Source organism: Scyliorhinus torazame, chromosome 6 (genome assembly GCF_047496885.1).
Source record: "Scyliorhinus torazame isolate Kashiwa2021f chromosome 6, sScyTor2.1, whole genome shotgun sequence".
NCBI classification, from domain to species: Eukaryota; Metazoa; Chordata; class Chondrichthyes; order Carcharhiniformes; family Scyliorhinidae; genus Scyliorhinus; species Scyliorhinus torazame.
This window is the reverse complement of record NC_092712.1, coordinates 302,755,846-302,771,875: the sequence shown is the minus strand read 5'-3', so window position 1 is coordinate 302,771,875 and position 16,030 is coordinate 302,755,846. Positions and strand designations below refer to the sequence as shown.

General features: G+C 40.6%; 1 protein-coding gene across 1 annotated transcript in view; it reads right to left on the bottom strand.

Moving 5' to 3' along the window:
- Positions 1-564: 564 nt before the first annotated feature.
- clptm1l (CLPTM1 like) overlaps positions 565-16,030 on the bottom strand; it is a 38,895-nt gene continuing 23,429 nt past the window's right edge. The window contains exons 7-17 of the mRNA XM_072509945.1: positions 14,770-14,864; positions 12,830-12,914; positions 10,749-10,852; positions 10,526-10,591; positions 8,683-8,733; positions 8,267-8,349; positions 8,130-8,164; positions 7,943-7,998; positions 5,261-5,305; positions 2,414-2,529; positions 565-1,798 (exon numbers count right to left, since the gene is read on the bottom strand). Of these exons, the coding sequence (XP_072366046.1) occupies positions 1,711-1,798; positions 2,414-2,529; positions 5,261-5,305; positions 7,943-7,998; positions 8,130-8,164; positions 8,267-8,349; positions 8,683-8,733; positions 10,526-10,591; positions 10,749-10,852; positions 12,830-12,914; positions 14,770-14,864 (824 nt within the window). The 3' untranslated portion in view covers positions 565-1,710. The remainder of the gene's footprint in view (positions 1,799-2,413; positions 2,530-5,260; positions 5,306-7,942; positions 7,999-8,129; positions 8,165-8,266; positions 8,350-8,682; positions 8,734-10,525; positions 10,592-10,748; positions 10,853-12,829; positions 12,915-14,769; positions 14,865-16,030) is intronic.

Sequence of the window (16,030 nt, the reverse complement as noted above, 5' to 3'; positions counted from 1 at the left end):
TTTTGTTTTCACGCTTCCAGTTGCCTGTTGCTCACAGTTTTGTATTGGATCAACATTTCTTGTTCTGGACTGATTCGGAATTCACATGCATTCATTCACCATTTACACCACATCCTGGATTCATCTCGTTCTATGTAATTCACCCTGCACTACACTGCCTTTACCAGTTTGAAGCCAATCTCTGTGAAAGGAGTGACAGTTTAGCTGGTTTTAGCATTATCCATTATCGAAAACACATAGGCTCAGCCAAACTTTGAAGCCATGAGTGAGCAGATTATAATCGGTCACTCCAGCTGGTCTGGGGGCAACACCAGCTTGGCTAGTGCAATTTTATCACTAAAAAGAAAACATCCAGAGCCGAAGAGTCAATGTGCTATCACTAAAAATAAGTTAAAACGTATCCAACAGCATTCAGTACTAAGGCTCTGGGACTTGCTCCTTATGAACAATCAGACATCACTGCAAAGATTTTAATGTTTAGTACCGATGAGTTCTGAATTTGGAAAAAGTTGCATTCACCCTCACCACAGCCACATAAAAACTGCAGAAAACACCTCTGGTGAGTATTATTAAAAAATAACTTTATAACCAAATCACAAAAAAAGGAATGCATATTCAATTGAGAGATTGTTACATCTGTTCAGCAAATGTTACCAATAGGTAGAAAAACCTAGACAGAGCACTACTGAGCAGATTAGTAAGCAATGTCAATTATTAAAGCAATGGAGACTAGAACCATTTTCAACTTGGAGCCAAAGTTTACTTTCACCAGCCTGAAGTGGCGAACCCCCAGTCAAAAATACACAAGAAGTTCTGAACAGCCAATTTAAAATCTTGTTAAATGTTGCCACAGATTATTTTCACTATTCTCTTCCCTGCTGATTTAAAAGAAAATTGAATCAAAGTGATACTGCTGAATAAATTAAAAGTGACGTATACGTTTGATTTCAATGTTTGAGAATCCAGTCCAACAAATTAAAGCAAGTTATTGTCCTTTTACCTTTTAAATATTTAACTTTAACAATACTTGTCACTTTCTACAAATCAATGATGTGGTCAAATTTAATGTCCGAATTGAAATTTTGTTTTTAAAATCGTCCACTCTGTGCTAACCTGGATTAGTTTCAAATGCTTCAATCATTCGTTTGGGCGAATCGTGGCTTGCTAATATAATAAATGGAATGTAGAACGACAGCTCCAGCAATAGCTCTAGTCACACAGAAACAATGACATCAAGTCGCCATAAGTTAAGTCAGATTGTAAACAGTGTTCCCACTCAAAAAGAAAATTGCAAAGTAACCAGCAAAGTAAAAGCAAGCCAGTACAGGTAGTGAGGGAGAATGCTTAAATACTCTGGTCATTAGGTGAAGTTGTAAGTTGCCCTTGGCCAACTTTATCTACCATTCTGATCAGTTAACACCGCAACGGCTGGGACACTCGAAACAAATTACATAAAGTTACAAATCTGAACTGCTGCTGTCAAACAACATTATAGTTTACACTTTATCTTCTTTATTAGAGAAATACTGTTTAACTCTCATGAGCTATGACCCAGAGTTATAAATCCAGAAAGGTTGGCACTGCTGGAAATATATTCATTCTGGAGTCGGAAGCAGGGGGAAAAAAATCAATGGTGAAGTGGTTGTGCTGCAGGCAGCAGAGCTTTGAAAGATGGCTAGCAACTGGTTGCAGAGGAAGCCCCGTCTAAAATCACTCTTTATGCAGCTTCTTTGCAGTCTCTTTCTCATCGTATGATTCACCATATTCATTAATTCTGCTTTTGTCCACTGGGTAAAGCCTGCAATGAAGAATAACACAATTTCAGAACTATGGAGAGGTGTGGCAAAAATCCATCCAGTTATTCGGATTTTCCAATTTAAAGGCAATTCACCAAAGAAATTCCGAGGCAACGTTCTGCCTTTGTGGGGGGTTTTGTGCTCATCATGGTGAACTGTGGTTCTTTTAAAAACCCGTTCCTGGGATGTGGGTGTCACTGGTTAGACCACGTATATGAAAGGGTGAAAGGTTCTTCCCTTTTGTTTGCAGTGTCAATATTACCAGGCCATGGATAGGCTGTCTAATTCTCCGATAAGGTGCCTGGAGAGCAAATTGGCCTTTCCATCTCTTATAGCAGCTGTTGTTGCGGTCGGAGGGAAACGGCCAATTTAGTGCCAAGATGCAGCTTGCAGGGAAGGAACTGAGAAAACTTAAATCCATTTTAGTCAAGAATCTTGATCCCAGAAACTGTGTTAGTTTGTGCTCAATTCGAATTCAGCAAATTAAAGCACTTCACTCATTTCCTTACTGTTCTAATTCAACTTTTGCACGAAATGTAAAATGAAAAATACAGCAGTTTAAAAGTTTTATTTTCTCAAATTGCTATATTGCAACGATGTCCATTAGAAAGCCTTACCATCTCTGGTAGAGGTAAACAAGAAACACTACATCATCTCTGAAGCAAGCTAGTCTGTGTGATGTTGGCATGGTGATGATGAAAGCAAAGACATCATCAATAAAGGTGTTAAATGCCTGCAATGAAAGACAGGTAGGTTGTGACAATTAGAGAGGTACATTTTTTCGAGTCAGAAGGTGGAAAATATGAGACAATGCATACTAAATTGCTACGCGAACAGAATTAACACAATATAATACAAGCCTGTGCTTTCAGAATACAAGCCCATACTTTCAATTGACCATAATTATGTCTCTGCTATGCCATCACAAGGAAGTGAATACTAGACGTCAGATTTGCGCTGTGTTTACATTGGAGATGGGAGTGGTTGACAATAAAAGGAACTTGTTATTCTGTCCCTCGTACATAAAACTAGTTACAAAGCAAAACACTTGCTTGCTCTCGTTTGTCAAAAAATACTACATTTAAAACATTTTCACATTATACTTCTCTATTATATTAATGTAGCTTTTTCTTTACAATTGACCCAGGATTCGCTCACAATCTGCTGCACATCTAGGCATTTGGACTGACTTTCTCGATAACACCACACTCGGACACACTCAATGGAAGTGTAAACTATAAAACAGCAAGAGTAGAAAGTTTGTGCTTGGTGGCTCATGAATACACATTAATATAAATGGACAAAATGGAGCCAACCACTGGGCTGAGAAAGCAAAGTGAAACTAAAAGTAATAATAGCACCGGAAATACCTTTGTCAGTGTCACGGTGCAGAGTTTTTGAACAATTTTCAATAGAAACATTTTTTGGGGAGGTAATGTCAGCTCCATTTAAAGATTGGCTTTTAATGTTAAGTGTATTCCCGCAGGAAACCAAGGATGGCTAATGAGCCGAACCTTCATGTTGCGTCTCCGAAGACAGGAAATGGAAAATAATTTATTAGTCCTTCCCAGATTGGCAAACATCTCAGCGCCCATTATACGGAGAAGCCACTGGCAAAGCCACGCTGACTTCACCTTTTGAACAAGGAGTGATCTTTTAAAAATCGAACATAAAAACATTTTTAAAATCGTAAACAAAAATGCCGAGCTCTGGCCAGTCTCCGAGGAAGAATGCAGAAGGGATTGATGGAGCTATTTTGTTGTAATCAAGTTCGAGAACCAGCTAATTTAATTTACCAATAGCTCCTGCTGATTTAACTCTGATCAGAATGGCATGCCTTTTTTTCCATTTGCTTGGAAATGAAGCAGTTTAACAATCCGTGTATGTCCTCACCTTACCATCTCTTGGTGCACCATTGAGAAGATTAGAGAGGCACATGTAGGAAAAGTCTGAATATCCACTTCAGGTAACAAAGGCGCACTATTGCCACACCCAATTACACTACCTTATAGTTAAACGGCAAGAAACACACAGCATACTTTTTTCGAATTTTATAACAGGGGTGGCTATTTGTCCCACTGTACCGTTGCCAACTCTTTCAAAGAGCTATCCAATTAGTCTCATTCCCCTACTCATTCCCATATCCCTTAACATTTTCTCCTCTTCAAGTATCTATCTAATTCATTGTTGGAGGTTACGATTGAATGTGCTTCCATCAATCTTTGAGGAAGTGCATTCCAAACCATACAAATTCACTGTGCAAAATATCACTGTCGAACCCAAGAGACTATCTCGGGAAAGATTGGAAACATGCAACAAGCAATGAATACTTGACAGTGCTACTGAACATTTCCAGCTAAAAATATACCCGTGCCACCATAGTCTCCAACACACATTTGTTTCAGCCAATCAACTGAAAGGCAGCAACTTTTCAACCCCTATTTTAATCTCCAAAATCTATTTGTAAAGATTTGATCACAAATGGAGGTTAATATAAGCAGTGGAGTTGGAAAATGGTAGGATAAGGAGTCCACACCGATGATTACACCACCAGAAAGCTCCAACTCCCCAACTCGGCTATATTTTCACTGATAAGTGGCACCATAGCACATTTTGATAAAAGGTTAAGTCGCCATAGTCCTAGAGGACCGTAGGCTGCTTTCCCCTTTGAGTGGGAGAGCTGACTGATGGTGATTTAACCTGAAGATGATCACACCTCAGGTGAGGGGCAAGGTTGAGAAGGCTAGCCTTCATGAATGACCTCACTATTCATGACATTTCGAAACAAGAGTGCAAATTGCCTGGGACAGCAATCCTCTGAACCAGCTTCTTTTTTTATACAAGTACCCAATTCTTTCTTTTTACAATTAAGGGGCAATTTTGTGTGGTCAATTCACCTCCCTGCACATCTTTGGGTTGCGGGGTTGAGACCCAGGCAAACACGGGGAGAATGTGCAAACATCTCACGGAAAGTGAGATCGACCCAGAGTCCTCAGCGCTGTGAGGCATCAGTGCTAACCATTGCGCCGCTGTGCCATCCCAGGGAATGGTGCACAGTTGTTAACTTCAATGCTTAAAAATCAAATGAGCTAAGTTAACGTTGTAAAATCTTTATGACTAAATTATATACACTTGTTTTGAGGATAGGACATTCTCTGAATGCTCAGAACACAACTCAAATCTGAGGAAACAGCCAACCAGCTATTCACAAGCACACACGGGTGCAGTTCTAAGCTGCAGGCAGATTTGGATGTCCAGAATTACAGCTGTACAAAATTATCTTTCTCAATGTGCTTTACAAGATGGCCGAGAGCAAAAAGGCACTGCCAAAAATTCGAAATTCCCCACGGAACAGGCAACAGATCGCAGACACCACGCACGAGGAAACTGGTTAGCTCTAATTGATTTTTGCATGATGTAACATTTGAATAAGTTTGGAAATGCAAATAAAATTAACGGCTTACTTTATACATAAAAGCCTTCCATGGTAAATGTGCCACAGATTTCAGCTGCAAGTAAACAGAAAATATTAATTGGCAGATGTCTTGAGGTTTTCACGAAGGTTCCTTAGACAGCATCTTCCAAACCCATGACAGCTACCACCAAGAAGGACAACGGCAGCAAACACAAAGGAACCCCACCACCTGGAAGTTCCCCAAGTCGCTCCATCAGTGATTACAGAACTATAACCCAGTAAAGTAACAAGACAAAAAATAACAATGAGGCATCATTCTGCAAATCTATAACCTGTCTTGTGATGGGGATCCAAACAAGTAACCGTCATTAAGAGTATTGACTGGTTACAATACCAACCTTTTCTTTAAATTTAGAGTACGCAATTAATTCATTTTTTCCAATTAAGGGGCAATTTAGCGCGGCCAATCCACCTACCCTGCACATCTTTGGGTTGTGGGGGCAAAACCCACGCAAACACGGGGAGAATGTGCAAACTCCACACGGACAGTGACCCAGAGCCGGGATCGGACCTGGGACCTCGGCGCCGTGAGGCAGCAGTGCTAACCACTGCACCACCATGCTGCCCTACAATACCAACCGTGAACCATTATGTAACCCAGGGAACCTGACATTCAGAGATTAAACTGCAGAGTCTGAGCAGGGGTGGAACTTGTTGTAAACCTTGCCAGGTATGGCTATTCGTTTCACAGTAACTTCATTGAAGCCTACTTGTGGCGCGGGGAAGGGGGGGGCTCGATAAGTATATTAAGATGTATTCAGTTGAATTTCCTGCCCTTTATGGGTGTGCTCCTCGTTACACCATGGGCATGGGGCATGTGACCTTGCCGGTAAGAATCTCGCTTTACTTGTGGAAATTATGTCCGCGTCTCCAGTCTCTTCCTCCCTCTTATTTCTTTTCCCTCAGAATAGTATTGCTCATCTTTAAGGGGCAAATGTGTCAAAACAGTAACGATACCTTGCAAAAAAAAAAGAATGAGCTTAAACACTGCCCATTAGAATGCTGAATGTCTCTGATTTAACAACATTGTGTACAATGGTTACCACATGGGATTGTAACACCGTACAAAATGTTTTGCAGTTCCAAGTCTAACACGTGACTATTCACTTTTATTATATTAAGTTGTCCCAATTTTTGCACCTTAGAACATGCTCAATATTTATTTTCTAATTTCACTGATAAATTTGTGGGCTAATGTTTAAGACCATAAGACATAGGAGCGGAAGTAAGGCCATTCGGCCCATCGAGTCCACTCCACCATTCAATCATGGCTGATTCAACTCCATTTACCCGCTCTCTCTCCATAGCCCTTAATTCCTCGAGAAATCAAGAATTTATCAACTTCTGTCTTAAAGACACTCAACGTCCCGGCCTCCACCGCCCTCTGTGGCAATGAATTCCACATACCCACCACTCTCTGGTTGAAGAAATTTCTCCTCATCTCTGTTCTAAAGTGACTCCCTTTTATTCTAAGGCTGTGCCCCCGGGTCCTAGTCTCCCCTGCTAATGGAAACAACTTCCCTACATCCACCCTATCTAAGCCATTCATTATCTTGTAAGTTTCTATTAGATCTCCCCTCAACCTCCTAAACTCCAATGAATATAATCCCAGGATCCTCAGACGTTCATCGTATGTTAGGCCTACCATTCCTGGGATCATCCGTGTGAATCTCCGCTGGACCCGCTCCAGTGCCAGTATGTCCTTCCTGAGGTGTGGGTCCCAAAATTGCTCACAGTATTCTAAATGGGGCCTAACTAATGCTTTATAAAGCTTCAGAAGTACATCCCTGCTTTTATATTCCAAGCGTCTTGAGATGAGTGACAACATTGCTTTTGCTTTCTTAATTACGGACTCAACCTGCAAGTTTACCTTTAGAGAATCCTGGACTAGGACTCCCAAGTCCCTTTGGGCCCCAATGGCCCAGCATCAAATTTGTAACCAATGTACACTTCTGAATTTCTGATATAAAGGGAACTTTATCTTTACATATTGCATGTGCTGAAAGTTTCATATAATTGCTTTAGCCCTCCAGTACAGTATTTGTCCTGATCATTCCTAACAGACCTATACTGTGACCTGTAGTCAGGAGCTATACTTAAGTCAGACAGACTTTCTGAGCATCGAGAATCAGCCGAGCTCGATCAATCCCCTCCCCACTCAACCACGGCTAACCCAGTGTTTCTCCAGCTAAGACACAAGAGTTGGGAGAATGTGTGGGGCGCAGGCAATTGTCTTTTGTCCACATCGCCCTATCGAACTGGTACATTTACCAATTCAGTCTTCGGGGAGACTTCATTGGATGCGCCAAGTTTAGACGGCAGATGCATTTGTGGTTCCTTGATCTCACAGAAAGCTTTCTCACGGAATGGAAAACAAAACTGGCAAGAGGAAGGGAGGAGAAAGGCGACAATGGTAATTCAAGGCATCCCAGGCCACTGTCCCACACTTCTCGTAACCACCCTGCCTGCTCGGAAAGAAACAGCACACACCCGAAACCATCAAAATAGTCGAGAAGAATATAACACACAGTTAACGTGGCAGGGTGGGGGACAAAGACAAAGTTTTCAATACTACAAAATGGCACCTGGATCATTCCATTTCCAAGAAAGGTGCGCTGATTTCTCCTAAAATAGCTATAACAAAAGCTGGATAAACTGTCTGATCACCAACCTTATAATTAACGAACAGTTGAGGCAGCATAAACAGGAATCCAAAAGCATAAACACCTGCAACAACCACACCAACATTTTAATGGCCAGACGGGGGCAAAAAAACAAACGTACAGCAAACATCTGAATGACCGTATCGAGAAAAACTACTCAAGATGTTAAAAAAGCAATGTACGAGAGACACTTACCGTTAACTAAACTATTTATCAACCATGAGTACCAACTGAAAAGATATGAAATATTGTAAATCCAATGCATTAGATAATTTACTTTTTGAATCTTCGTGGAAAAGGTTAAGTTTAACTCAAGGGCCATTAATAGTTACCTTTTGTACTTTATATTTAATAAGGAGTACACTGCTCCACCAAAACAGAGTGGATAAAGTACATAGGACAAGTATTTCATTGCCTAAACAGAGAGGGAGGAAAATCCACAATCATCAGGACATGTTTAAAATGGACTGAGATAATCATACCCACTACAAATTATAAAAATGAACACACGTCTTAAAAACTGCATCAAACTCTTAAATATCACGCTGTTTTATTTAGATTCAGTTTGGCTTCTTCCTTATAGGAGTCAACATAAGCTCAAATTGGGATAACGCATATTATACGTACTCAAATATAGAATGTGAGACACAAACTCCAAAGCCCATAACATTTCAACGGATATTGTATTTATTTTCTAAAAAAAAAATCATACTAAGACCAAGTAGAATAGCACAAACAAGACAAATACCTGAGTATCATATTCTTCAGTTTTTTTTTCAGATTCATCAAATGTTCCGAACTGCAAAAAAAAAAAATACCGACAGTAATCTATTTTGCTGCACATCTAAATTTACATTTGTCACAGGTTAACTTGTAGGTGTACAAAGAATAGAATGCCCCAGCATTGACAGTTATCTTACTTCAGTTAAGCTAGCGGTGTCTGATAAAATTTGGCTACAGCTTCCCAGGGCTTGGGAGGAGAAATGTCAGATACTTCCTATTCAGTAGGCCTTCGCCTTGTGCAGAACTGATGACGAAAGACTTGGCTTCAGCCAAATCCTTCTCAGCTAATCACATCGCCCCCCCCCCCACACCCCCGCCCCGTCCCCAAATAACCTGGCTCTAATCCAATATCTCATTAGTTTCTCCCCCATCTCCCTACGACGCCAACCTCCTGCCTTGACGAAATTCCCATTAATCTTCCAATGAATTAGATAACCTTTTCTAGAAGATTCACTAACACCATGTCCTTACCACCAAATGCAATACCAATTGGTTCAAAACCTTAAGAGCGTCAAATTTCAGACCTCATATTTGTTCCATCGTAAAAACTGCTACTTCCACCTCCGTAATATTACCCAGCTTCAACCCTGTCAAACAATCATCCACCTTTGTCACCTCCAGACTATTCCAGTGACATTCTGGATGATGGACCACCCTTAGAAAATTTCAGGTTATCCAAATCTCTGCTGTACTAGCCTGCTCTTTGCTAATCGAGATTTATTCCCTGTTTCTCAACATTTCCAGTTTATCATCATCCATGTGTTGAGGTCCATTCATGATATTGCCCTCTCCACACCTCCAGAGCCTGCGTTAGGCCTACAAACTGCTCCCAAGTTCCCCACTTCTTTACCTCTGCCATCTTGCTCGATCCCCCTTCCCGCATCCCTTCATGATGGCCATGCCGTAGCTACCTAGACCCCAGCTCTAGAACTATCTCCTGCTCAAGCCTCTCTTCCTACATTTTACCTTGAATGATTTCACCTAAAAGTCTACTCTTCAACCAAGTTTTATGTCACCTTATTAGCTCCTTTGATTTGGGGCATATCTTTATCTAATTATGCCTCTACGAAGGGCCATAGGGCACCTTTTCTGCATTAAAAATGATTTTCATAACGCATTTCATGGATAATCCAAAGTGCTTCACACCCAATGAGGTACTTTCAAAGTGTAATCACTGTTCTAATGTAGGGAAATGCAGCTGCCAATGTGCACAGAACCACAAACAAATAAGTGGAGGGGATGGTTGAGGGATACATTTTGGGGTGTGTGACAGTGTTACCCACATCACTTCAGAAATGTTGAAATGTTCTTATTCTGTCTCAATTACCAAATATTAGTGCACACCAGACAGTGGGGGATGACTTTGTGGTGATGGTATTTCCTTTTAACAATGATGGGGTAGTGGCCACATCTACCAATTCTATTGTGGACATTCATCCGTGACTTTGTAGTTGGCAAGGATGAAAATTTGCAAATTTGTAGGTTTATTTCACAACTTTCTATGGACAGATGGGCTTGGAACCCATTGCTTTTGGGTTTCTAACTAATCTACCGTCCACTGGTGGTTAAGATACTACGCCAGCAAGTTGTAGCGTTGGCTTTAAAATAAACATCACATGGAATAATACACTATCACAACCAATGACCTCCTGCATAGAATCATTCAGGTTAAGCCTCCAACTTTCTAATGCTTGAAGGACTAAGCTGACCCCACAATTTAAAAACTAGCTCAAGCAAATCGCGGGTGAATTGAAAATCATCTCCGTGCACATGTGGGAAAACAAATCCAAGCTTTTTCCATACTTCACCTGAAATATTGGTCTTACGCCATGCCATTTAACGGTCATCTTAAAGGCTTTCTTCACTTTCCAGACCTACAGTACAAAGGAGCATACAAGTTACTCTCTATTTGCACAATCGAAAAACAAATACTGAAAATAGTTTCAAAGATAAAAAAGGACTCAAATATTGGAAGTGTTTTAAAGGTTAGTTGATATTGATCGTGTGCGTAATTTCAGAGTTTTACTTTACCTCTATGATTGCGCCAACGCCAGCTGGAATAAGGACTAATAAACTGGTCTGCTCATCCAAAAGGAAAAGAAAAACCACAATAGTACTAAAGCATCGCCAAAGCACTGCAGGAAAGAACCAGAGGGAGAGAAAAAAGTTATATTCTACCCATCATTTTCCTATACATTTTATATTATTGGCTATCATCAAAAGGTCAAATATTTAACACTGATGTATGGATCTGTTAAAAACATAAACGGGTACACAGGTAAGGACTCTTGCTCCTTCAGTTTTCCTCTCCTTAAACGGTCTTATGGTTCAGAATTTAAGCAGTCGGCAGTCTAAAAAGTGAGTGGACGCTTTTTTCTTTATTCTTCCAAGGGATTTGGGCATCACTGACAAGGCCAGCATTTGTTGCCCGTCCCTAATTGCCCTGGACGTGCTAGGTTATTTCAGAGGGTAGTTGAAAGTCAACCACATTGTTGTGGCTCTGCAGTCACATGTAGGCCAGAACAGGTACGGCTGCCAGAGTTCCTTCCCTACAGTACAATTGTGCCCTTTAGACACCAGTGAACTAGATGGGTTTTTACCAACAATCGATGATAATTTAATTACCGAAACCAGCTCTCTCTCAATTCCAGATTTTATTAATTGAATTTAAATTCCACCAGCTGCTGCAGTGGGATTTGAACCCATTTACCAATTCAGCGACATTGCCGCTACCTCACCGAATCTCTTAGAATGTGGACGTTTACAGCTATTATATACAAGTCCCCATTCACATATGCACTTGCAACCATCAAAACAGGAACTTCAGCCATTTGCCCCACCCATCCTACGAAAGCCAATACTTGACGCTGTTCCATCTGGGATTCATTAACTCAATAGAGATCAGGAATTGAATCTCACCCAGTACGCAGAACAAATATTCTATCAATATTGATACAGTCCCCACTGCTTTCAACAAGGAAATCATGTGAATGTGATTTGTCCGCTGTACATAATGGTTGACATGACGTGGTAGAGCTAAGAAAATTTAAAATCACTCTAGTTAGTTGATCTTCAGTGGCTACTGAGCAAAACTTTTATTTGAAGGAAGATGTATGTGAATTTGTACACGGAAGCATATGCATCCCACCAATTCTGGCAGTATTTTACACCATTGACCAAATGTATGTCATATCCTAAGTGAAGGTGCATCGTTGCTCAGTGTTATTGGTAAATAAACGCAAACAGAAATTTAAGAGAAATTTCATATGTTATATCAGACAGTATTGGTTGAACAGCAATGTGTTAACGGCAGTGACACGTACTAACAAACGGCCAAAGTTTCGCCTAGGTTTACAATACTACCACCCTTGTCGTCAGCATTGACTTTCTCCACCCGCCTTCCACCTCTGTTGTGGACTGAGGCGGTGCAACAATTCTCAGTGTTTTTAATCTGCATTGTAAACTGTAGAAGAAATGGAAGCCCAACGGAAGTGAAGGCTGTGAACGAGTGAGTCCACAAAGCTGTTTCTGCCAGAGGCAGAGCACTCACGACCCTGTGACCACCAACTTTGACACTGACAGTGATGTAAATGGAATTGGCTACTGCTTTTTGGCTGATACAAGAGGCTGCCATTTTTAAATGTGGACCTTTTAAATGGGACTGCACTTCAACAATGGCTAAGTAAAAATAACCTGTGCACCTATTAGCGTGCATCATATTCACTTTTAACGCACAGTTTTAATAAACTTGAAACTGGCATCCAAACAGCACATTTATAAAGAGTGGGGTAATTTTGCTTAAAAATAACAACATATTTTAACAACTTGCTTATTAAAGGAACCTCAATTAGTTTTGCTTCTGTAGCTTATCAAGATGGATTTCAGGAGCTTCAAGATTATCAGTAAACCAGCCTGTAATTGAAACTAAATCTTCCATCAACAACGCAAGCCACAATGGGATGTCTAAGGGCAATAAAGTCAAACAAATGGGTATGTACAAAGCAAGCTGATAGGTATTGCTGAGGTTGCAATGTTGCTGGGATGTCAGCACAGCGGTTTTGCTTGCCCATACAAATGCACATGCTGTTCACATAACTGCATTGAACTCTTACCTGCTTTTGTGGACATGCCAACCATGCTTTTCTTTCGCCTCCAAAATGTAATATCATTCTTAAAAGCTAAGAAATCAAACAGGAGCTACACAAAAAAGACAAATAAATATTTAATGCAGGACTGCAGTAACAATTTGCATTCAAATAACACTTTTTAAATGTATAAAAATGCCCCAAATTACTGACAGAAACAAAACAGTACAGAAACCTAGGGGGAAATCTAGGATGCATAAAATCTAGTGCTTAAGTGAAGGTATAGTTGATGGGATTCTTCAAAGCAAAATAAAATAATCCATGCTTGTGGAATCTTTGTTTTTTCTCTGTCACATTAAATGCTGGGTATCCATGTCACTGCAATGCCCCAAATTTAACTTCAGCACGTTGCCGAATGCAGTGAACATGAGCTTCACGTACAGATGTATGCCGGCGACATGCAATGGTTAGAAATCTGAACGACATTTGGGGTTGCGAAAAATTGTGAAGTTTCTGGGCGGGTGTGTTTGCAATCTTAGCCAGGGTAGTGAAGGAGGTGGAGGACCCGGACCCTTTGGTGGCGATATTTGGGGTTACAGAGAAGCCAGAGCTCATGGAGAGGAGGAAGGCCGATGTCGTGGCCTTTGCCTCTCTGGTTGCACGACGGCAAATTTTGCTGGAGTAGCGGTCGGCATCGCCACCGGGGATAGCGACATGGTTGGGTGACCTGTACGGCTGCCTGTGGTTAGAGAAGATAAAGTATGAATTAAGGGACTCAGCAGGGGAGTTTGAGAAAAGGTGGGGATGTTTGTGACTGTGTTTGAGGAGCTGTTCGTCGCAGGGGGGTGGGAGTGGTTGGTGGGGGTGAAAAAGGGTAAAAAATCTGTACAGACTGTATAGTTAATTGTTGGGAAGTACGTTTCCCGGGGTGTTTATTTGCTGTAACCTGTTTTGATACATAATTTTGTAATAAAATACGTCTTTTTTAAAAAAAGAAATCTGAATGACACCCTTTCACTGAAGCACTTTTCATAGAAAAGGCGGGAAAAATCAGCTAGCAAGGCACAGTGGCCCACCTTCTAGCAGCTGGATAAACAACAGCAATGGCAAGGGCCTGCTGAAAGGGTGCATGCCTGTCCTTAAACTGGGAATGGACATAGTACCTGTGGCACAGAGAATACTTTTAAAAGGTTAAGTACTCATTTGTTCAAGCATACATGTACCCATCAATTAAATACACATGAATTGATGCTTAGATAAATTTTGCTTTGAAAATATTAAATTGTTTAATATTAAATTGGACGGCATAGTGACACAGTGGTTAACACTGTTGCCTCATTGCACCTCGGGTGACTCTGTAGAGTTTGCACATTCTCCGTGTCTGGGTGGGTTTCCTCCGGTATCCTCCCACAGTCCAAAGATATGCAGGTTAGGTGGATTGGCCCATACTAAATTGTACCTTAATGCTCAAAGATGCGCAGAGTAGGTGGGTTACGGAGATAGGATGGGGAGTAGGCTTTAGGGAGGATGCTCTTTCAGAGGGTCGGTGCAGACTCGATGGGCCAAATGGCCTCCATCTGCACTGTAAGGTTTCTATGGATCAATTCTAATGGTTTAGATAATTCTGAATACTACCCAAGGAACATTCCATTATCTTGCAAGCAAAACAAATCAAACAAAAAGTGCGTAGATCGTTAGCGGCTGATCGTTTTCTAAATCTGACCGTCAGAATTATTGAAGAGCAGCATTAAAACAATTTATCTCCCCTGCAAAACAGTTCTCCTATATGAACTGGTTTCTTGAATCAGACAAGGAACACTACCTTCCACCAAACACCCCAATAAAACAATCTTTAGTTATGTATTTGGCTCTCTCTCACTGGGAAGTGTCCCCAAGTCTTAAGTTTGTTAAACAATGGTTGGAATGGCCCCGAAGGGAACAAAGCTTTTGATTTAGTTGTAACTTACATGGAATGCCGCGACAAAGAATGTTAAAGCTAAGAAGTAGAGGTTGGTATCTACAAAGATCCCTTTTACTTCATCAACATCTTTTTCAGTGAAACCTATGATGTGATTCGTGAAAAGAAGGGGGGGAAAAAAAAAATCAGCTTTTTTGGGCTAAAGTAAACAACATTCGTTCCTGTAATGCAACCTCTGGGTTAAGGAGTAAAAATAATCCTGGCAACTAGACAATATTTCAAAATAATTGGTACCATTATAACTCATGCAAAATAGTTCAACAGCTGGGTCTTCTGTAGATGATATGGTGCATCTGTGAACAGGGATTTCCTAAGCTGAAGGAGGAATTGTCTCCAACAGGAATTACAATTGGAATCACTACATCCAAAACAACAAAAGTCACAAGGGAATGGTGTAATTTGTAATTTTCAACTTTCAGAGTACAGACTTCAATGTCATTCACAAAACAATTAATCACAGCGTCAAGTCAACTTCCTATTAGCGAAAAATACATTAAACATCTCAGAAGAACGTCTTTGCTCAAAACGGCAAGCATTTTGGCGAAGCAAAGAGTTAGTCTCTTATTGGACTTATTTGAAAGATGATTAGTTGCTACAACCTGAGCTGATGCACAAAAAGGATGAGCTTTCGAGACAAAACCCTTTCTTATTCCAACCCTAATTTATTTCCTGAACCCACTGTGAATTGAGGGACAAGAGAGGTGATTAATGTAGCAGCAATCAAATGGACGGCGCTAACAATAATATTCCAGTTTGCGTGGTTTGCCAAACAAAACAGTAATATGTTCATTACAAGTATAATTGAAACAGTTCATATGAATTCCACTGGCCCACAAAACAACATTCTGCAATAAACTGCCAAATTACTGTTAAATGTTCATAACACACTACTGAACAGTTCAGTTATAAAATTCTCCAAGACTGAAATATCAGGTAGCTCTAACCCAGGGACCCAGTAGTGTGGCATACAATGCAACGATGCCCACAATACTGTTCTAAATCAGCAAGTGGAAAGGATGTGGCACAGGACTGTTGAGATGAGAAATGGAAATGCAGAACTGGTACAGTAAACTTTTGAGGTTGCTGCAACACATGTCTTAATACCAGGGATGAAGAACTTTGGCTGAACGAGATGCTATGCAAGTTTAATGAATATTTACATGGGTGCACAAAATGGAAGAGACTCCCTTTCCTTAATACTGACATTACCCAATTTGATAACAAAAAGAACATTTAAAAAAAAAAAGTAA